Source organism: Brachyhypopomus gauderio, chromosome 1, assembly GCF_052324685.1.
Source record: "Brachyhypopomus gauderio isolate BG-103 chromosome 1, BGAUD_0.2, whole genome shotgun sequence".
Lineage (NCBI taxonomy): Eukaryota > Metazoa > Chordata > Actinopteri > Gymnotiformes > Hypopomidae > Brachyhypopomus > Brachyhypopomus gauderio.
In genome coordinates this window covers 15536804-15559260 of record NC_135211.1, presented here as the reverse complement: position 1 = coordinate 15559260, position 22457 = coordinate 15536804, and the positions used below count along the sequence as shown (strand labels likewise).

The 22457-nt window shown below is 41.8% G+C and overlaps 1 protein-coding gene and 1 long non-coding RNA gene across 2 annotated transcripts; one reads left to right on the top strand and one right to left on the bottom strand.

Annotated features, from left to right (window-relative positions):
* Positions 1-646: 646 nt before the first annotated feature.
* On the bottom strand, positions 647-11980 carry c1qtnf4 (C1q and TNF related 4). The gene is made up of 2 exons (XM_076998922.1): positions 11771-11980; positions 647-2833 (listed from the first exon to the last, which is right to left on the bottom strand). The coding sequence occupies exon 2, from the start codon at positions 2826-2828 to the stop codon at positions 1692-1694; it is 1137 nt and encodes a 378-aa protein (XP_076855037.1). The 5' UTR covers positions 2829-2833; positions 11771-11980; the 3' UTR covers positions 647-1691.
* Positions 11981-13165: 1185 nt separating this feature from the next.
* Positions 13166-21518, top strand: LOC143509976 (uncharacterized). Its single transcript, XR_013129855.1, has 3 exons — positions 13166-13726; positions 14119-14147; positions 17045-21518. It is a non-coding gene; the product is annotated as an uncharacterized LOC143509976 (long non-coding RNA).
* The last annotated feature ends 939 nt before the right edge of the window (positions 21519-22457 follow it).

The window sequence follows — 22457 nt, the reverse complement described above, 5'->3', positions numbered from 1 at the left end:
ACATTTGCACTGATGAAATTCCACAGTTAAATTGAACTTATGTTCTTGCAACTCACTTTTTCATTACTGTAAATTTAGTGTATTTGACTTTACAGCCTTTGCCAAACGAAACAGCCCAGCCATTCTCTTGTTTCTGAAAAGTGGTCAGTATGAGATCACAGGGCTGCTGTTGGATGGATATTAAGGGTGTGACATGTCTCTCCCACACCAGGAGTGACATTGACACATGCAACCAGGACAAACTGTGTCACTAAGGCACTGTGACACTCTTACATAGCATCCTTGGGTTTTTTAAGAATCTGTGGACATACTGCAACAGCAGAAGCACAGTACATATAAACATTGATATGGTATGTTTTGCTTCTGCAGTTTTATATACATAAAGCTTGATAAAGATACACCCATGCACTTTCGCTACATCATGTCTGGGTTATGGTTCCATCAAAATGTGAATGCCTCTGGTTACTGTACTCTGGTTACTGTGTACAAATTGTTATTAAAAATATTTTTAGTTGCTTAAAAATGGATATGAACATCATGTTGTATGAATATCATGTTGTTTTCTTTTATCATTTCATGACCCTATGACGATGATTTATTTAAATTTAAAACATCAGCTGTGAAGTAGAATGAAACAACAAATGTGTATATATATATATTTTTAATTTAGTTTGCTTTGAGCTTTGGTGTAGGTCACAACAGCATCCACTAAACACTGCTAACATTGTACACAGTCTCCCTGAGCATAAGCTCAGACTCCACAGACAGAACACTGTCTTGGCAGGGCTTGTGTTTACAGCCTGTCCAGGACATTTCTGTTAATGATTATGTATTACAGTGCAAATCAACATCACGCTGGTCACACAAGAGTAATGTGCACATTCATTTGAATTGAAATGGTTAGAAAAGAGACAAATTATACATTTTACAAAATGGAAGTGTGCACATTTTACTTACATATAAAGAATTTCTCTTTAGCATGCAAGGCAAGCAAAACTTGGGATAGGTTTAAAACGAACTGATTCCATTTAGGTGAATTGGGGACTAATTCAGATAATTAGTGTGTTACTGTCCTGCTAAAAGCATAAAATTCTGTTTGTACACAAAACCCCACAGAGAACTGGCATTCCCAACAATACCCAGCCTTTGTTTTCAAACCTGTTTTAAAGGTTTGTGACATCAGAGATGGGTAGAATCTCAGCAAGGGAAGTTTCAGCTAATGTAGTGGTCAACATGATTAGCATACACATGCAAACTGTTCATGCAAAAAGGAAAAACCAAAGCTAGTTCTCGAACGAGTAAGTGCATGCAGTTTTTGTTGAAAATGCTATCTGGACGATTTAAAATTCCTCCTGACTGCAGATATAAACACCAATTTCAGTGCATAGGTCTGATTTGGGATCACTGACACTACATATATACACTTCTTTTGTTGCTCAAAATGTTAATTTGGTTCCCAATATTATCCTTTATTATGCTTTTGTAGCATATTTTCTTCACTTTAAAAAAAGGACAGAGCTGGAGAAATTACAGAAACGCAGAGTGTAAAAAAAGACAAAACAGGACCACAAGGTCTCCCTGCAAGAGTTCACAAGAGTGGGTGAAAGAAAAGGGTTTACTTGGATGTACCCAACCACATGCTCTCCTTGACCACACGCATGGACAGACAGAGACCAGTGACTTGGTTCAGTCTACAGCGCTTTTTCCTGTTTCCGTAGCTGTGACTCATTGTGGAGGAGCTCTGGGTACACCAAGAATCCAGTGAAGGTGATGTATTTGGCATGGTTACTGTATGCGCCGAATCCATCCCTTTGGTGGCTGTAGAGCCAAATTGTGTCCCCCTTCCTAAGCTGCAGCATTAGACTCTGGCTCTGCAAGGCCTTCTCGGTGTCGCTGTCGTCATAGATCATGGCCTGCACCTCCAGGTGGTTCTTCATCAGCTTCACTGACAGAGTCTTGTGGGGCAGCTTGCCGGCGTTAAACGAGAAGTAGTAGGCACCGGGCACACGGCACGTGAACACGCCGCCGCTCACGTTGAAGTCACCGCCAATGTTGACGAATTCAGTGTCAAACGTTATCGGCTTATGCTCCGGGTAGGCTCTGTCCACTCCCACAATACTCTGGGTGCGACCGACTGAAAAAGCAGACCTCTGTTCGTCCTGCTCTTCCTCCTCCTCGTCCTCCTCCCCCTTCCTCTCCTCTTTGATCTCTTCATTTCTCTTTTCTGTATTTGCAGCTTCCTCTTGGCCTGCCTGCTTGGGGAAATGGACTGTGAGCGAGGCCACCTGGTTCTCCTCTGAATTCCCTTTTCGCTCCGGTTCCTCGAAGGTGTAGACGTCTGGGTAGATCAAGTATCCGTTGAACGTGGTGTAGTGGCCTGTGTTACTGTAGATTGCGTAGTGCGGGTCACCGTGGAGGCGGAGCCAGACGGTGTCACCGAAGTCGAGCTGCAGCATGGCGCTCTGGCTCTGAACCTTGCGTTCGGACCCGGCATTCTCGTCGTAAATTATCGCCTGCACCTCGTTGCGGTTCTTCATCAGCATCACGGAGAGGTCGCGGTGCGGGAACTTCCCCACCGTGAAGGAAAAGTAGTACGCCCCGGGAATGCGACAGCGAAACAGGCCCGTTTTCGCATCGAAGTCACCGCCGATGTTCACGTAGGTCTTGTCAAAGGTGACCACCATCTTGGGCCCGCCCTCCATGCTGCTTGTGCGGGCCGCAGAGAAGGCAGAGCGCAACTCCGCTGAGTCGGACATGCGCGCCAAAGCCCAAGTGGTCGTCAGGTGACACAACATACATAACAACAAGGACCTGGCACTTGGCAACATCGTTCCTGCAGGAAGATGAGAGAAACATATCCGGGTCAAGAACACAGGAAATCATTTGCCAAAGGTGTGTAATGAAGAATAAAATGACTTCCTGGAAACTAAGGTTCAGTTAAATAATTAATTAAAATAAGAAAATATTTGGCAATTTGTAATTATATATATTGAGAAATCATTACTGGTTATTGAATTAACCCTTTTAATGGTACTTGTTCGCTGAGAAGCTCTGAGGCTTCTGAAGTTTGCCCAAAAACATGACTTGTAGTCTGGCCTCAGTATAAAGGACAACTGCCAGTATAAAGGACAAGTTTCAAAACATCAGAAATCAACTTTTGTCAAGTTTGCCACCATGAAGAACAAAAAACCATTTTACTCTTTTGATGCATTTGATGCCTGAATGTAATGAAGTAATGGAATTTATTACATTCATGAAACATTCATGAAATGTTTATTTTTATTGTCTTACCAATGAACACATAAAACTATAGATCATCAGTAGGTGCTCACTCTCTCCCTCTCTCTCCCTCTTCCTCACCCTCTTCCCCTCTCTCTCCCTTACCCTCTTCCTCTCTCTCCTTCACCCTCTCCCTCTCTCCCTCACCCCACCCTCTATCTCTCCCTCTTCCTCCCTCTCTCTCCCTCTCCCTTACCCTTGCTGTCTGTGCACAGATCTTTCTCCTCTCTCCTGCTTCTGTTTCCCCTACTTCAACACACTTGATTCAAGTCTGCTCAACTAATTACCTGAATGAGGTGTTAGATCGGGGAAAACATCACAATAAACGGTTTAATTCACTTAACCCTGTATGTGATACTCTTGATTCATAAGGGCTGGCTGTACTGACAGACAGTATGTTTCTCTCTCATTAATAATAATCATTATGTAGGAAGGAGCCGGCGTGAGGCAGCATCAAAACTGAATATCTCACTGTCTTTGGTGTCTGTACTACTATGAAAACACTCATAACTTTGACACTTTGCATCTCCTACAGAGAGGCACTTAATAAGATTCAAAGTGAATCAGAGCAACACAGATTACTGAGACTAACTCGACACCATAGTGTAATTTCACAACACAGGGTAACAAAAGATAATTCAACACCACAGTATTGATTCCCAGGTTTGCAGGTAAATGTTTACTCATATTAACTACTTATATGTCATATATATAATGCATTTATAGCTTCAATACACATTCCATCTTGCTTAAAGACACTATTTGCAATCGAGAGTCTTGTTAAAATGTGGGTGATACAGCTCATCTGGTCTTGTTTCTTTGTGGAGCAGGTAGAATGTTCTGAAATGTTTTCCAAAAATCAAAGCACACCTTACAAGATATTTAATTTAATATCCTTAATATTTAATAATAACCTCAAAGCAGCTCAGAAATGCTTTCATTTTAAGCCAGGAGACCAGTAGAGCTTAAGTCTATAAATAACAAACAAGCAAAAAAAAAACAAAAAAAAAACAAATCAAAACGTAGGGACTATCGATTATATCTCAACACTTGAATTTGCACATGTATGCTGCACCTGAGTCTGAGCGTGTGCCAGCTTCTTTTGTGCTGGTTTGATGGTCACTTAGTATTCCCACGGCTGCATCTGCACAGCCAGCCATAAGGCAGCGACGGAGAGCTGCTTCTAGCCCGTGCACGGGGAGGAGGAGAGAGCGGCTCTCTCCGCAGCACATGTGAGAGAAATATGAATAATAATGGGACCGGGATTTCCCCTAATGAGATCTCCAGAGACTCCAGGAAATCTCAATTTATGTTTAACTGATTTCAAAGTGAGCCGAGCTAACTCAAAGAATAAGAGAAGCCTCTCTGCTGTTGTGGGAGTGACGAGTTGTGATTTATGTTTTGACTAAATAAACAAGATACTTGTAATGACATAACAATGTATTACATAATAACAATGCAATGGATCTTTTAGTTGGTATCTTCCTGCGTGATTACAGTAAAGCCAATCATCAATATGGCATTCAGTTTTTGCATTTATTATTGCCCTAAAGTCAGAGTGTGTGTAAATATGTGTAAATGTGTGTAAACGTGTATAACGGAGTAACTGCTGTGTACAGTAGTTAAAAATGTAGTGGTAGTAAAAATGTCAGTAAAGTACACAATGTTTTGGTCATCAGCCATGCAAGCAAAGTGTATATTAGTGCAATTCATGGAAATCATAAAACGTTCACGCTTCAGGGATATTTTATCATGAAAGTAGAGCATTTAAGCAGTAGAAGCATTAAATGATTTCCTCATATCAAACAATTAATTAAAACAAAAGCCTCATGCTGTTGTCAAGTCGACTTATTGTCTGCTGGGTCATGGCATCCCACTCTTCTTGAAGTGCCCTCAGGTCATTGAGGTTCTGGGGGACCGAGTTACGAGCCTCTACATGTCGACCCAGCTGAGCCACCAGTGTCCAGCAGCCGTTCCCTAATGATGCGACCTCGATGAGCTGGAGCATAGTCCTCCATGAAGATGATATTAGACCTGTGTTGTTCATGCAGAGGGACAATGACTGGATTAATTATGTTATTCCAGTAGTATGGGCTTGTCACAAAGTGTAGGGCAGTTCTGTATTGACCAGACACACCTGTCCACACTACCACCACCACCAAAGGCTCGTTTAATGACAACACTGGCTGATGCATTGTGCTCTCCTTGACGTCTCCAACATCATTTCTGCTCAGTGCGAATCGACTTTCATCAGTGAACAGCATTGAGGTCCATTGGTCCCTCGTCCAGCGTAAATGCCTCCTGGCCCATGCAAAACGATGAGGCCTGTGCCTGGTGGTGTGGTCAGGTACCCTGCAGGTCATCTAGCACACAGACCACTCTCATGTAAATGGTTTCGAATGGTGTGACATGACATTTGGGTGCCTCTCTCCTCACTTAAACGTGCCTGGAGTTGCATGGCATTCATTATCCAGTTCCACAGGGTACTGTTCACAATGAAGTGTTCAGGGCATCATAGGTACTGCCTCATGAAGCTGGTTAAGAAAACCAAGAGCATCCAGAGCTTCATCCCAAACTGTCCAGTAATGGATGGCTCTGAAGAAGTTTACAGTCTATTCTGGTTTAACATAGCATAGTCATGTGTTATTTCATTATTTGGATACCTTGACTGTTTTTCTAAATTGTAGAAAATTTTTTAAAATAAATAAACTAGGTGTGTCCAAACCTTTGACTGGTAGTGTATATATAGATATTTGCTTGCACAGCTGATGAAGGGCATCGATGTATATCTTGATGTATGTCAGACTTCATAGCATTAAATAGAGAAAGAGTATGGAACTCTTTGAACATGAGGTTTTCCAGATAAGACCTTTTAAGAGAAATAAGACCAAGAAAAAAGAAAAAAAAACTGTTTAAGAAAAAAAAAACTGTTTAAAATACACACTACTGCATCGTTTGGCTGTTGTTTGACAGGCTAATCTATTTATATCAGCACACAGCTTTCGTCTCCCAAAACACGAGCCCAGGTGTATTTCTCACGCCTCTGAAAAACAAAGACCTAAATGAAAGGAGACAGGGAGAAGAACACACAATGGCGGGACAGTCGCAGGCAGAAATCAAAGAGCACCATTTTCACATGGACAAGGTTTTGATGAGAATATGTATTGTAAAATTAAATAGTCATTTCAATCCAGTTTAAACTGGGATATGTGTCAAAGCAACTAAGTGAGGAAAAATGTAATCATTTATTTGAACTATCTGGTTAAAACGCAAGAAATGGTGATTAGAAAACCAAGCAGAGATCAGGATAGGATATCTTGCAAACAGGAAAGATGCCAGAGTGCTTTGCATTTATAAATGTCCAAGATGGCTGAGGAGAAGAGACAGCCGTCACTGAGACCACAGGCACCTTCCATACGGAATGCGTGTGTGTTCAGCAAGAGCGAAATGGTGAAGTATCCTGCCTTATTGTTTAATGATGTAATGCACATCCACACCGTACAGCTCAGAAGGGAGCCGTAAATATTGTGCTCTCTCAACTTGTTTTAAGTTCCCAGTTTTCCCCATTTTCTTCCCCACTTGTAGCAACGAACCCCTCTGAGAATGCGATCTACTTTTGCCTGACTTCTCACTTGAATTACTACCATGAAGGACTTCCTGAATAATAAAATATCACACATTCACACATTTGCTAAAGCTGCCAGGAGGTTCTCCCACGGGCAGATGAAGCTTAGTCTAGGCTGAATTATTCGGATAATACTGACTCTGCATTGAAAAAGACTATCTGTGTCCAGACAACCGGGCACCAGCTTTTAAACCCTTTGGACAAGGGCTGTGTGCTTATGCATGAATTACTATTTAGACCACACATCACACCAGGGTTTTAGGTAATGTTAGAACCCGAGAGTTTGTTGTAGCACTCAATGTGTGTCAGGCAATCTGCTTCAGAGCATTAAGGGAAGAGAATGTAAGGCACTCCACGAACATGTGTATCTCCAGATAAGACCTCTTCAGTCTTAAAATACTGTGATTAAGACTTTGCCCTTAAGCAAGAGAGCTTGCTTTATTATCATATCAGTGAACAGCATGATTACACTTAAATCTCTTTTACACCCACCCCCCACACATACAGTTGAAGTTCTTCCCCCACATTTACAAGTTCTTCCCAAACATGATACCAGATCACCAGTAAAATACATTTACTATACTATACATTTACTATACTATACTATGCTACAGTATATAGTAGCTTTCACAGTTACTGTTGCTAAGGTTATTGCAATGAGAGTATTAATGCATTCCTGATGACTCAACAAGTACAACTGCAGTAGACGGTGTAGGGACAAATTAAACCATCTTTATAAGACATTTATTCCTCTGCATATGCCACATCTGCTTTTAAAAGCACGGTTCTGCGCACTGCTAATGACAGGAGACGTAGACAACAGCAGGTTTGAGTTGACCTGCTGGATATAAGGTGTGTGGATTTCTACTGTGAAAATGGCACTTAGAAGCCATACTCCCTCTCCCTCACCCTCTCTGTCTCCCTTTCCCTCTCTCTATCTCTCTAACAGATGTCTATCTGCCCTGCTCCTTATCTCGTTCTGTCTTTCTTGGTCTCACCTCTCTCTCTTTTTCAGTCTCATCTGTGTCTTTCTCAGTCTCACCTCTCTCTCTCTTTCTCTGTCTCATCTCTCTGTCTTTCTCGGTCTCATCTTTCTGTCTTTCTCTGTCTCACCTCTCTCTCTACTTCTCAGTCTTACCTCTGTTTTTCTTGGTCTCATCTCTTAGTCTTTCTTGGTCTCAACCTTTCTCTCTCTGTCTTTCTCAGTTCATCTCTGTCTTTATAGGTCTCACCTCTCTCTCTTTCTCAGTCTCACCTATCTGTCTTTTGTGGTCTCATCTCTGTCTTTCTTGGTCTCACCTCTTTCTCTGTCTCCCCTCTCTGTCTTTCTGTGCGCCTCTCTAACAGCTCTTGGGATCATTTGGCAGGTGCAGCTGAACCTCTCGTGCAGATACGCTGAGCCCTACACGCTGGATCCCTACAACCCCATCTGCACGGGAACAGGACACATAAGATTCTTCTGTCACTATATCAATAGTTTTATGAGCCCTTATTGTTTATCTAAAATATAAAACTTGTGCTTGTGTGTCTTTGTAGTAAACACCATGAGTGCACTGACCAAAAGTAACGAGAGATGATGTAATCTCAGCTATCCAAGCAACCAACCATGGCACGTGGTCAGCTTATATAATAATAACAACAACAACAGCAGCGATGATGACAACAACAATAACAATAACATCAACAAAAACAATGATAATAATAAAATGATCATAATAAAAACAACAACAATAATGATAACAACAACAAAGGTGATGATGATGATGGTAATAATAACAACAACAATAATGATGATGATAACAGCAACAATAATAATAACAATACCAACAACAACATCAATGACAATAATAATATCAATGATAACAACAACAGCACTAGCAGCAATAATATTATAGATATTCACTTTAAACTGTTTAAATGTGTATTAGACTTAGAAAGGTGGTCAGAGGTGTACAATAGTTGAGATAATAGAGTAATACTCATTATTAGCAACATATTTTTGGATTTTTCTACACAATTAATGAAGTGAATTAATTCATTAAGAAGCAAACAAACACGAAACATGAATAAGCATTTTTATGATTTTTATGATTCATAAGTGCTGGTCTCTGTCAAGCATTTCTTTTGGGAGTGTGCACTGCTTGTGCTGAACTGTTCTGAGATGCCCCAGCTGTAGGGTGATGCATCATCTGTCATAGGCACAATGACCCATTGTGAGGAGACACAGATGCTGATATTCTTCTGTTAAGAATACAACACTTCTGCTCCTGTTAAAGTACTGGTGCAAGTATAATCCTGTTATGGAGCTTCTGGAAACATTGGCCAACCTAGTTCTGTTAATATTGCTAAAACACAACACTCTCACTGCTGTCAGAGTGGTGTAGATAATATAATACTGCAACTGCTCCTACAATCAAAACCCATTTTCATTGCAAGCCTATAAACTGCCAAGATTTATCTGATTTAAATTATTTAAATAAGCATATTTTTAAAGTAATATTTTATCACCATGCCTAAGCCTCTTGATGCTGCTGTCACATCACTAATACACTATAGTCTTAATATCCATCCCACCACAAAAGACACAATGCCATCAGCCCACTTATACCCAGTGTCAGTCACTGATCCAGACAGTGGGCTGTAATAAACAAACTCTCAGATGTGACCTTGTGCAAATTGGCTGCTGTCTCATTAACAGAGAGGGGTGACAGGGTGGCTCCATCACCAGTCGCTACGGGGCCTAGCGCTTAGACTGCCGCCTGATGGCTCGCATCACGCGCTTGAGTTCTTAGCACTCCCTCCAGACCGTGTTGACAAATACGCGGTGCCCGTGACAGGCGGCATTTTCATTTGCATCGGCTGAGACGGTTCAGCGCCTGCCGCGTCAGCGGTGTGACGGGCCGACCCCGACTCTTGTGCTGGGACCTTGTTCTGAAGACAACTGGGAAGTCTCATTAAAAAGTGGGGGGTGTTATGTGGAGTGAAACAATGGCAGGTTCTAGCCAGCTTGCGTTTTTGTGTAATGCTTGGTTTGTGACAATCTCGCGGTGTCAATGTACTTTTCCGAATCGTGAATTTTCTGAAAATGTCGTCTGCTTAAGATTCTCAGATGCCATACTTGTGACCCAATTAGTCTGTCATTTTATTGAACTTTATTCACCATTAACGGTGTTCCCACGGTCTCCCACTAACCTGCTAAACTCCACCCTGCAATTCAATTAAATGAATTTAGATTTTAAAAACTGAGAATGCTCTTTGCTCTTTGTCAGCTGTAAAAGAGGTTTTAATATAAGATTAAATGTATTTGTGAATTTAACTGCTCACTGCTGAGGTGTAACTAAGACCAACTGGTCCTTTTGTAAGCAGAAAAATAATTATTAATTTCTCATTGTACTATGTTATTTCCTCTTAACAAAATACACGACCACGCGGCTCTGACTCAAACTGACTTCACTAATTACACTACGTAACACCCAGAAAAACACAGTGCTCACATATTACTGCAGCAAAAACACTTGTACTGAGTTCTTCCTATTAACACACAATACTGACAAAACCACATTAAGCCCCCTGTAAGGAAGAATGTAAGTATTTGTTCATTTGTTCTGTTATTTTTGTTACAGCTTTAAAAATATATGGTCTAAAAGTGAATGCATGGATTTTGTGATTTGGATCACAGAGAGAGAGAGAGAGAGAGAGAGAGAGAGAGAGAGAGAGAGAGAGAGAGAGAGAGAGAGAGAGAGATGAGATGAATAAACAGGATGTGAAATATATTAAATACAGTAATAATAATTCTGCTCTGCCTCCATCTGTGCCTTCTCAGTCACATCAGTGAACCAGTAGATTCCTATCACATGTTGCTGTAGTTATTAGGATTAGCATTAACCAAATGTACAGTGATTTTACCATGCACTTAAAAAAGATGCTATGCACCAAAAAGACATAAGTGGATCACAGTTCTTTATTTATTATCTGTTGGATCACAGCAACCTAAGAGAGCTGGCAGCCTCTCATCCTCCCATCCTAAACACACACACACACACACACACACACACACACACACACACACACACACACACACACACACACACACACACACACACACACACACACGCACACACCTGTGAGCTGAAGAGATCCCAGTTTGACATTTGAAAAAAATGTTTTTATCGATGCTGATCCATATCTGATCATCATCATCACAGAAACGAAGAGTGTGGAATTCGCCCCGTTCTCTCTGTCTCTTTGAGGGGGAGAGCAGATCACGCAGCTCCAAAGACAGAGACTGTTCCCTGGCTTGAGTACAATCAACCCCTCGCATGTGTTTGTGTGTGTGTGTGTGTGTGTGTGTGTGTGTGTGTGTGTGTGTGTGTGTGTGTGTGTGTGTGTGTGTCCAAAGCCCTGCATCAAAAAAGTCACAGTCCACCTTGGTTCATTCTATGTTTACTTCTAACATCAGCAACTAAGCAACGTGCAAGCAAAAGAGAGCGATAGAGACAGAGAAAGAGAGAGAGAGAAATGGAGAGATCCAGAGAGAGACTGCGTGAAAGGGAGATGCTGAGATATCACAGAGGCGGAGATTGCAAACCAATCCAAAAGATAAACAGATAAATAGATTAACAGCTGTAATCTGTGGCTGCGTGAGCACTGTAGACTGGATGTAATCTTTTTTTTGAAGCATGGCAGCAAAGGCTGCTAAAGTGTGTGGATAACTGCTCTGATACTGATCCTGGATCAGCAAACAGGCAAAGCAACAGCAGGCTGCGATCTACAGTAAATCAGATCAAAGAAAATGAGAGAGAGACAGAGATAGAGAGAGAGAGAGCTAGAGGGAAAGACAGAAAGACAGAAAAAATTGATCCTTACCAAGGTCTGGTATGGCAGAGCTGGTTATCGTAAAGTTCCCTTGGTGGGTGTGCTGGAGGAGTGTCTCTCTCCTTCTCTCTCCTTCCTTCTCTGTGCGTGCCTAATCTCAACCTGCTGCTGATGTCTGGCAAGCTGCAGGCGTAACACACGCTCGCGCGCTTACATACACACACACACAAGCGCGAGCTTTCACACTCATACACTCATTGGAGGATCTAAGAGCAATCGGGGGGGGATGTGGGCTGGCCGAGGGGACTCTGGAGAGAGCGAGCGAAAGAAATGACGATATGGGGCGACACAAAGGGGATTGTGGGCATGTGTATAAGAGGCACAGAGGAAGAGGCTTCAAGTTTTCTTTTGAAGCAGTGATGTGCACCTGGATAGATTGGTTGGATGTATGAGGCGTGGCATGTTTGTTGTCACATATCTAATTTATAGATCAAAGCACTGAGCGAAAATTACATTTTATTTCAACTCTCAGTTAATTTGCGTATATTGGAACAGGTGCCCTGCAGGCACTGCATACAGCATAAGGACACCAAGACTTCTCAGACACATTCAGGCAGAGCTTATATCACCAGCGGCATTTGCATTTCGGATGCAGAACCCTGATTGCTCTGATTTATTTGCCGAGCACCTTTAGCTGACAACACTCCCAGCCTCCTCTACACTCTCAATGTTGGTCCTGGAGTAGAGGAGAGCAGAGAGTGCACGCTTTAGTTTCACCACAACAGCGAGGGCAATTTCACACTCCTGCACATAATTCCAGTCATTATGCCGAAAGCTCCGAGCAGAAGCATGTTAAAAGAGTCTCTGAAGGCAACACAGATGAGTTCACTCCTGCTCCCCAATTGCAAATTTCTCACATGCTTCTTGGGTTGGAAAAGGTCAATTGATTAATTTCCTCTTGAGGTGTAGGTGGAGAAATGCAGCAGGGCTTTTTAAGAGCTCTGGTGGGGTTGGTGAGTGGAAGGAATCAAACATGACGTTCTCCTTTACAGATCAATGAAAGAAATCTAATACATAGGGATTTAGTGGGGGGGGGGGGGGCTACTGACCACCATTAGTGACAATAACCTTAGCTTCACCAAAATTAGATGCAACTGTAGGTAAGATATACCTTGACAAGCAATGAGCATTTCTTAAATGTTGCTACACTGAGTCTGTAGACTTACTGAGATGGAGTAAAGGCTTATTTCAAATCGCCCCACCTCTTTGTCAGGGCACCATCTGCTTCACTTCCTGCTCTCTCTCTTTCCAGCCATCCCCCTGTTCTGGCCGTTCTGCTCCAGAACACATGGAGCAGGTAGGCAAATCTATCCTCATTCTTCCTCTGGCTCTCAATTTTGTAAATCTTTCATTTCTTGTATCAGTGGTAGATATACACCTTAAAATGAATGAAATGGTTAAGGACACGCACCTGTTTGTAAAAGGCTGCTGGAAATAGCATTTGTTTTTTATGAATGTTAAGCTAAAAGGTTCATTTCCAAAGCCCTTCCTCTGCAAAAACCAGCTTAATCACAGCTGCAGAAATGTGCTGGCCTATCTCATTAAACTATCCGAGTGGTTGTTTCATTGATCGGTCCAGTGACTCAGCCGTCTATTACAGCGCATGGGTTCCTTTGCATCAAATGTGCATCCCGATGTGGTTACCATCGGATTGATCAGGACTTGTTTGACCTTCATCAGTAAGTCTCATGGTGAAACCTCTTCCTCCTTGATGGCCTTTCTGTGTCTGCCTTCAACAAGGGCCTGACACAGGCACTCGGCATGGAGCACAATGCTTTGCATCTTGCTCATGGTGAGCGACTGGAGGGGCAGCGGTGACTCAGTGTCGTGAGAAGCGAGTCCCTATTCTCACGGCTCCCGGGCCACATGCTGGAGGAACTCAGAAGTTATTTCCTGGAAGTGCTGGAGCTTTCACGGCTGATTCTTTAATCCCAATTCAGCTCCTGGGTGAGCTGTTATTCTAGGACAGGTGTCTCTACAGTGATATCATGCTTTCAGAAATACACACGCACACACTCACTCTCTCTCTCTCTCACTTACACACACACACACACACACAAACACAACACACACACACACACACACACACACACACACACACACACACACACACACACACACACACACACACACACACACGAACACAAACACACACACACACACACACACACACACACACACACACACACACACACACACACACACACACACACACACACACTTTTTTTTTTGTTGAAGAATTGAAGTATTTTTAATTTGCATTTGAATAATACAAACAAAAGCTATTTTTCTTTGCTTGAAAATGTCCAGTCATTAACACACTATTAATACGTTTACAGAACATCTTGAGGGCTGCACAGAGCACTGGGTGAGTTGTGAAGCTCATTACACATTGATTTTTGAGCACCATGTTCTGTATTTCTATAGTTACATGGATAAGAAAGATGGGATATTGGATTCCTTCTAGGTACGGTATACTTCTGTTACATAGCATGTGGTGCCTATGTACTATGACGACCATGTAACATCGATGAGTTTCAAAAGAACTGCTGTTGAGAAGAACAGCTGAAGTTATAATTCAACTTCTAAAACATTTTGGAGCACCTTATATTTACCAGAGAACATAAAAGCCTTGGTAGGGTTTATACGCTCCTGATAGTGTCTTTACTGTGGTGTGTGTATGGTGGTGGGGACGCATGATCATGGCTATCTTTAGGCTGTTTGCATCTTCTTACATAAATATACACAAACACATGCAGACGTGTGCAAACATTCACACATGTTCACATACATGGACAGGCATGCACACACGCACACACGCACACACACACACACACACACACACACACACACACACACACACACACACACACACACACACACACCACAGGATTCCATACATAGAGTGGCAAGAGTTATTAGGTCAAAACTACATTTGCACTATAGGCTATATGATTTCTAACTGGAAATTTAATGGGCATATAATATATACGGAGAGACACCTATTTGTCTTCCTTCTGGAGTGAACTAGTAGTTGCTTTCTATTGATCAATATTTATTTTAATGTGTCATACATGTCAAAGCAAATTTCTTGCATTTCATTGGTTTAACAGATCGTCTCATGCCTCACCTACCGGCCAAAAGGCACTCGGATAAGTGCATACTAAAAAGAAAAATTACTTCAGGTGTCAGTGGTCAGTACATCCTTTAGTTTCAAAGAGTAGGAAAGGTGAATGTTATGACATACTTAAATTCTGTGAGCAGGTGCCATTTGGTGAGTGGATTATTCTTTTACATTACAAATTTCTAAATTAGATTGGTCAGCTCTGTTAGCTGGCCATCTGGATGGCTTATGGGTTTAATGTTGCGTGTCGTAGCATCTTGTCTCCATCACTAGCATGTCATCACTTGAGTGTGTGATGTTCTCCTGTTAGGGATTATTAACATGACCTCCCTAGGATTGGATCTGTAGATTTTATGTGCTTAACTACATCTGAAATATCTCTTCTTACATGGAATCAAAAGACTTTATTGCAGTCTATTGCAAGAAGCATCTCTGCACATCGCCCATGGCAGAGTGTGACAGCATTAACATCAAGGATATAAAGAGAAGCACAACACTGAAAAAGAGTCATCACTATCTCACAAATCATCAGTTGCTCAGATAAGACTTGGTATTTAACAGGCCTGAACCTAAGCGCTGCTTGGTTGGTTAACTGTGCACTGGTTCATGTTGGTATCAGGTGAGATTTGTTTTTTTTTAGATCGTTAGCAGTGCTGGTTGCACTCCAACCTGTGTCTAGTAGCCTAGCCTGGGGAAGTTAATGGGGCGGCACATGCAATTTCGAGCTCGGTTCTTGACATGCTACACTGTGCCATGGTCCCAGCAGTGTGACATCCATGACATGTGCGGATGTGCACATGTGTGTGTGTGTGTGTGTGTGTGTGTGTGTGTGTGTGTGTGTTATTGCAAGAAGAACAAAAGGATCATTCCTTGATAGATCTCTCAGGTTATGAGGTTTTGATAGATCCAATTTTTCAGATTCCTGTATAATTTTATCTCTTATTAATATGGCCCCTCCCCCGACTGTGTTCCTCATCTTTCAGTTCTATCTATCATACTGTTTACTTCCTCCAAGGGAAAGAGAGACAGTAAAAGATGAAAAGACAGAGAGGAGGAGAGGCGAACCAGTGTGTGTGGTGGTGTGTTTGGTACTGTTTGTGTCTGTTACTTCCTTTGTGTTTATGTTTGAGCTGTGCTGCTTGTCTCTCCAACAGTGTGCTAATTATCTTACTCATAGTTGTTTATTGGTGTATTTATTCCTGTTTATTCGATGGAGCTCACTAGCTGTCAGTCATCACGCAGGAATTTATGCGTGAGCATATTCAGTGTCTCACCAGAATGAAAAGATTCTGAACATGTCTGGATTTGGCCTTGAATTTGTTATGCTGTGCAAACATCAACAAGAGGCATTTTTAATCGCTGGTTACAAACGTTACCACGGAGAGATGGATGAGCCGAAATGTAAAACAACATAAAAAATGATTAATTTTATTAACAAGGTAATTCCAACTGACATGCGCAAAGAATAATATTTCCCAGTTCTGTGCTTACAACAAAACAAAGACCCGATGCCATCGACGAGTGTGTAGTTTAAACGGCATGGCGGCCGTACCCGGGCCAAACGGGAGGCTCGGGTTCTGCTGACGTGTTCTGAACCAGAGAGTCTGGAGGCATGAGAGCATCATGAGCATTTGCTTGTGCCCTGCACCGAAGCTCTCGCCGTTAAATCACCATCTGCCACAGTGAGAAGGAGTGAGGGAGGCAAGGCAGCCGGGAGGGAGGACGAGAGGAGAGAGAGAGAGAGTGAAAGAATGAGTGAGGGAGGGAGAGATGGTGCAAGAAAGGGGGGCAGGAGCAGTGCCAGGCCCGGGGGAGTTCTCAAATCCATTCTCACCTCCCAAGGAGCTCAGAGACAGATGGGGGGTGGTTTGGAAGAGAGGCAGAATCCAACGATCTGGCAGGGAGGGCTGCTCAGGAGGTGGTGAGCATCCGGGCGGTGGCCAAGACGATTGAGTTTCCATGGCTGGTTTTGTGTGTTCTTCTGTCTATTTTTGTTTTGAGTGCTAAACGGGGGTGGGGGGTGGGGGGGAGGATGTTTGGTTTGCATGATCAGGAGTGTTAGAGAGTCAAAGGCTGTAAATACAATAGAGTCATCAAGCTGAAGACTTCATGTGTGTTCTTTGTTTTACTGTCATTTGCAGGTATCACAAACACAGAGGAAGATGTCTGGGCGCATTGTTCTGCAGTACCATTTACATTACATTTACATTTATGGCATTTAGCAGACGCTCTTATCCAGAGCGACTTACAAAAGTGCTACGTAGTCCTGAACACAAGGTACTCTAAGCTGGAAAGACCACTAAACGAAAGTCATATGATACCTAACAATTATGCCAACTCATTATTATACCTGAATATACACATCACCTGAGGAAAAGGACAGTATGCAATTCCTATAACCCAATTATACACAATACCTGAGAAAAAGACAGTAAGCAATACCCATAACAAACACCTGAGGAAAGAGACGATAAAGCACAGTAGACAAAAGCATAATTATGTAAAGTGCACTTGAAAGAGGTGGGTCTTCAGTCGGCGTCTGAAGACAGCAAGTGACTCCGATGTTCGGACACACAAGGGAAGTTCATTCCACCACCTTGGAGCCAGGACAGAGAAAAGTCTGGATGCTTGTCTCCCATGTGTCCTGGATGATGGAGGGTCAAGACGAGTCAAACTTGAGGCACGGAGGGCTCTAGGTATGCTTCTGGGTTTTACCATGGCCATCAAGTAAGGAGGAGCTGGACCATTCTTTGCTTTGTAGGCCAGCACCAGGGTTTTATATTTGATGCGGGCAGCTACCGGAAGCCAGTGGAGGGAGCACAGCAAGGGAGTGACATGGCTGAACTTGGGAATGTTGAAGACCAGCCGAGCTGCAGCGTTCTGGATCAGTTACAGGGGTTTGATGGCATGCATAGGAAGACCAGCCAGGAGGGAGTTGCAGTAGTCCAGTCTTGAGATGACAAGAGACTGGACAAGGACCTGAGTGGCCTCCCTAGAGAGAAATGGCCGAATCCTCCGAATGTTGTGAAGGGCGAATCTGCATGATCGTGTTGTGTTAGCAACGTGGGCCGTGAAGGAGAGTTGATTGTCGACAACTACACCAAGGCTACGCGCTTCCGTGGATGGTGAAAGAAACCAGAACCAGAAGGACAAAACTGCAGCTTCGATCTAACTTTTATGTGTTAAAGGTTAGAGTTCACTTTTGGCTTAGATGTAGGGAAAGCATGATGGAGCTACATAGACACAAGGGTCAGAGGAAACCCCCTTAAAGATGTTAATGCAAGTGGGTATGCCACTGTGGTTAAAGATGCGTTAGCGATGCACACACTCTTACTTACTAACCTGCCTAAAAGCATCAGTTATAAGTATTAGAAGTCTAGGTGTTTTTCACTGATCGTGCTTCCCCTGGGAGAGTTCCTTTCACCAACTCTACACTCTAGCCACACAGTAGTTTTTCATATTTAAGCGGCATAAGTCAGTGTTGAAAGATGCTTTACTACTTTGTGTGGTGCCAGAAAGATGTAGCATGTGCCTCTTTCTAAAGATGGTATCAGTGCATGGGTGGTGGGAGGACATGTCATTCTGTAGATAAAATCACACTACAGGATCCTTTGCTTCCATATTCTCTCCTTTTCCCCTCTACGTGGGCTGTTGCTAAGAAACCGACTGTCTACCACATAGTACCTCACACATCTTCAGTGCGCACCAGTTTCACACCCTCTGCCTAGAGAGAGTGTTACCTTCCCTCCTGCACCACACACACACACACACACACACACACACACACACACACACACACACACACACACACACACGCACACACACACACTCCCCCCCACCCTTATTGTTTCATATCTTACAAGGTTGTACCTTCGCTGAAGATCACCATACACATCGCAGTGTATCACTAACTGACAATGTTCATCAACCCAAAGGGGTTAATCTATGTCGTTGTTAGAATTTTAAGGTCAATAATTATTACCATAATAACCTAAAATTCATCCATGTTGTCTTCTAAATATCCTTAAATTAAGATGTACATTGCACACTGTGGCCTATTTCCAGTGCATTATGGGATGTTTCCTCAGTGACAGTAATATGGCCACTCTGCTATCAGTATCTTGTCAAGCGACCAGCCAGGTAGAAATGTTGAAAGCTACTATAAGAGCTAAGGAGAATGTTGGCAATCTCACCAGACAGGTGTATAAAGCATGCTTATAAGAAAGAGAATCTTGCTGGAGAGTGTCCTGCAATGAAAACCTGGCTTTATACAGGATGTCCTTGGGGACCACTGGTTATGGATGGACAAAATGCTTTTGTTAAGGTGCATTAGTCAAGCTGAACTCTAGATTGAATGAAAAATTCTGTACCAGTTGGGAATTGTAAACAGTGTTTTAAGAGACATTCATAGACTGCTAAACATTTGTAGCAGTCTACATGGAGGTCTTGCCATACCAGCTTAGTGTTTGTTCTACATCCATGGGAACCAGGTAATAAAAACAGATGAAGGGTCTCACAGGTCTACACTGAAAATAACTGAAATAGTTGCCCTGATATACAGAACCAAAATGTTGCTTATGTGTCTAGAATGTTTCTTCACACCTTACTTGTGTTAATATACACACTGAAGCATGTATACGGTGTTTTTACACCTTTTTAGTATCATTTAAAAATAAAACCAACCAAGTCGCCCACCAGAAAAAAGCCTGTGACAGTGACATGGTTGTACGTAAAGGAAGCTTTGTGAGGAAGGGTTTGTAGGTCTATGTACAGTCTCCTGCAAATCTCCATCTTGAGAGGATGCATCAGGCCACCTGTGTGATGTTTGTGTCTTAGAGTGAGACACTCAGGGCCACAGCTTTTCTCCTCCTGACCACAGAGAGAGAGAGAGAGAGAGAGAGAGAGAGAGAGAGAGAGAGAGAGAGAGAGAGAGAGAGAGAGAGAGAGAGAGAGAGAGAGAGAGACAGAGAGAGACAGAGAGAGAGATGGAGGTGAACTAACTCATTCCAGGACGTTGTCAGTAGAGGATAGTTGCTGCCGTACAATTTTTCTGCTAAACAAGTTCATGTCATTCATAATGCAATTATGATTATGACTTACAGTAAAACACTACAAGTAAATTACTACAGAAAAAGCACTATAGATATATTACTACAGATAAAGCACTATATCGATTATTACAGATAAAGCACTAAAGATCAATTACTACAGATCAAATATTTTAAAAAGAAATATACATTAATTGCCCTGATAAATAGCTCCAAACTATTTTCTTAGACTTAGATGTCAATAGACTTTTACAATGAACTTTAGACTGCACATTCACACACACAAACAGGAAGTGCAGTTCTGAAGTCCGTCCATCCGGTTTCCAGCTAAGTTCTATAGATACTAAGGCACTTATAATATCTTTTAAACGGAGGATAAAAAATAGGCAGGGTATTATACATGAAAAACATAACTGAAAGAATTATTTAAAAGGGACTGACAACACAATGCAGTTGTATTCGTAGGCGGATATCTGGGTAATAAATGTGTTGAAGTTTGATGCGATGAGAACATGAAAACTAAAACAATAAATGGTGTAACGGTCGAAGCCCTATTCTGTAGAATAACATTTGCATCTATTACATGAATAAATAATACAAAGAAATAGACAAATAAAAAAATGCAACACTGCAGAAGATAATGAAAATGTACAACGCAACAAACAAATGTTATACAGCCCTGGATGACTGGATGACTGACAGCTCACTGAAGTCTACGGGTGTTGATGTTACCAATGGCAGCATCATTGGGAAAAGGCAGGGTACACCACGGGCAGGTCAGCAGTCCACCAGGGTGAAATATCCTGCTAATGAAGGTGGGGCAACTTCCAATACAGCCGACTGTAACCGTAATCCATTAACAGTCAGATAAGTTCAGCTATGATCTTGTGTCTCTAGTGTACAGTAGTGATCCTGGTTGGTGATTATGTCCCTACACATAAACTGGAGGTACAACTTGTTTCTTCTTGTCATCACCAACGTCTCTAATCAACTCATGCTCATAAAAGTCTGAACTTAGCGCAGAACTCCATATTCCCTATATAATTCCATTTAAATCCATTTAAACATCTCTATTAATATTTCAGTAAGATCTTTATTCAGTGAATAAAAACAGTCCTGTTCCTTTGTTGGTAAAATGTTAGTCATATAAGGGATATAAATGAAACATTATGTTAGGCTGTCACTTGAGCATTTAAAGGAGTGAATGAAATATATATTTATAGTATAAGAAGCTGTTATATTTACAAATATAGAACAATTGTATATGTAAAATATAGAACTATTTCAGTTATGGTACATAGTATTGTGCTTAGCATACTGCTTAGTATAGTGTAGTGCTGCATCTGTAAAGGTGTGTGGATGTTATGTATGTGGGTGAGGACATATGATAATTACTAATGTATCTGTCAGCTCTCTCCTCCTCCAGAGACTCCGCTCAGCTGTCTGAGTGTTTTGGTTTGTGACTTTGTACCAACTCTGAGGCTGACAAAACACATTATATTACAAAATAGTGAATATCAATAAAAATAATAATAAGATTTGTTTTGAATTATATTTTGCAGTGAAATGTTTTTTTTTTTTATCTCAGTCTAAAATGAGTGACTTATTGTCACAAACCACACGGTGAAATGCAAAGAAATGCACTGGTCTTTTGTGTTGATGCAGTTTTGCATATCTCCCACACACCTCTTCAGATGGGTTAGCCGCAGAAACAGCAGGCCTACGGTCATAAACATGTCGGTCAGTGACCTGTAGGGGGAGCCAGTACCCATTATTGTATAGCTAATGTAAAAAAAACAAGTGTTCTTATGTGGAAGCAAATTCGAAAGATTTAAAACAATGCATCACACAAATGGATACATGCTAGTGGAAAGGCTGGTATTACAAGAGGTGTGCTTCAACTTGCATTAACATTTATGGCACTTACCAGAGACTCTTATCTAGAGCGACTTACAAAGTGCTTTAGTTGTCTGCTCAAAGCATCGTTAGCTTACACAAAGGGTTAGATTCCCAAAATACCATTAACACTGGCAGAAGCAAGTAATATGAAAATGCAAATGTAAAGCATAAATAAATGATTAAGCTCAGTAATAAGTCCAAATGATGTGCGTCAGTATTTTGCAGTCTTTTAGGTCTGTGACTGTCCTAAATCCATGGCTGTGTCTCCTCTCTCCAGCCCCAGGTGTGTCCTGGGGATTTAATCATTCTCATTATTATGGGGAATGTGTAAAGTTGAATGCGAACTATTTTCATGAACAACCAGTAATCTTTTCAGACTGCCAACACCGCAAACATATGGATGGATTATATCTTCACACTTACCAGTAGGACAGGTACTTAGCATACAAATCATAATGGGAAATTTAAAAATCACAGGACTGGTTAAATGATCACTGCTCTGCACAATTGCTTCATATGAACAATGTCTGAAATGATATATCCTATACCAAAATATACTAAATAGTATAACAAATATAAATATACTAAATGGTATATACTCAGTGTA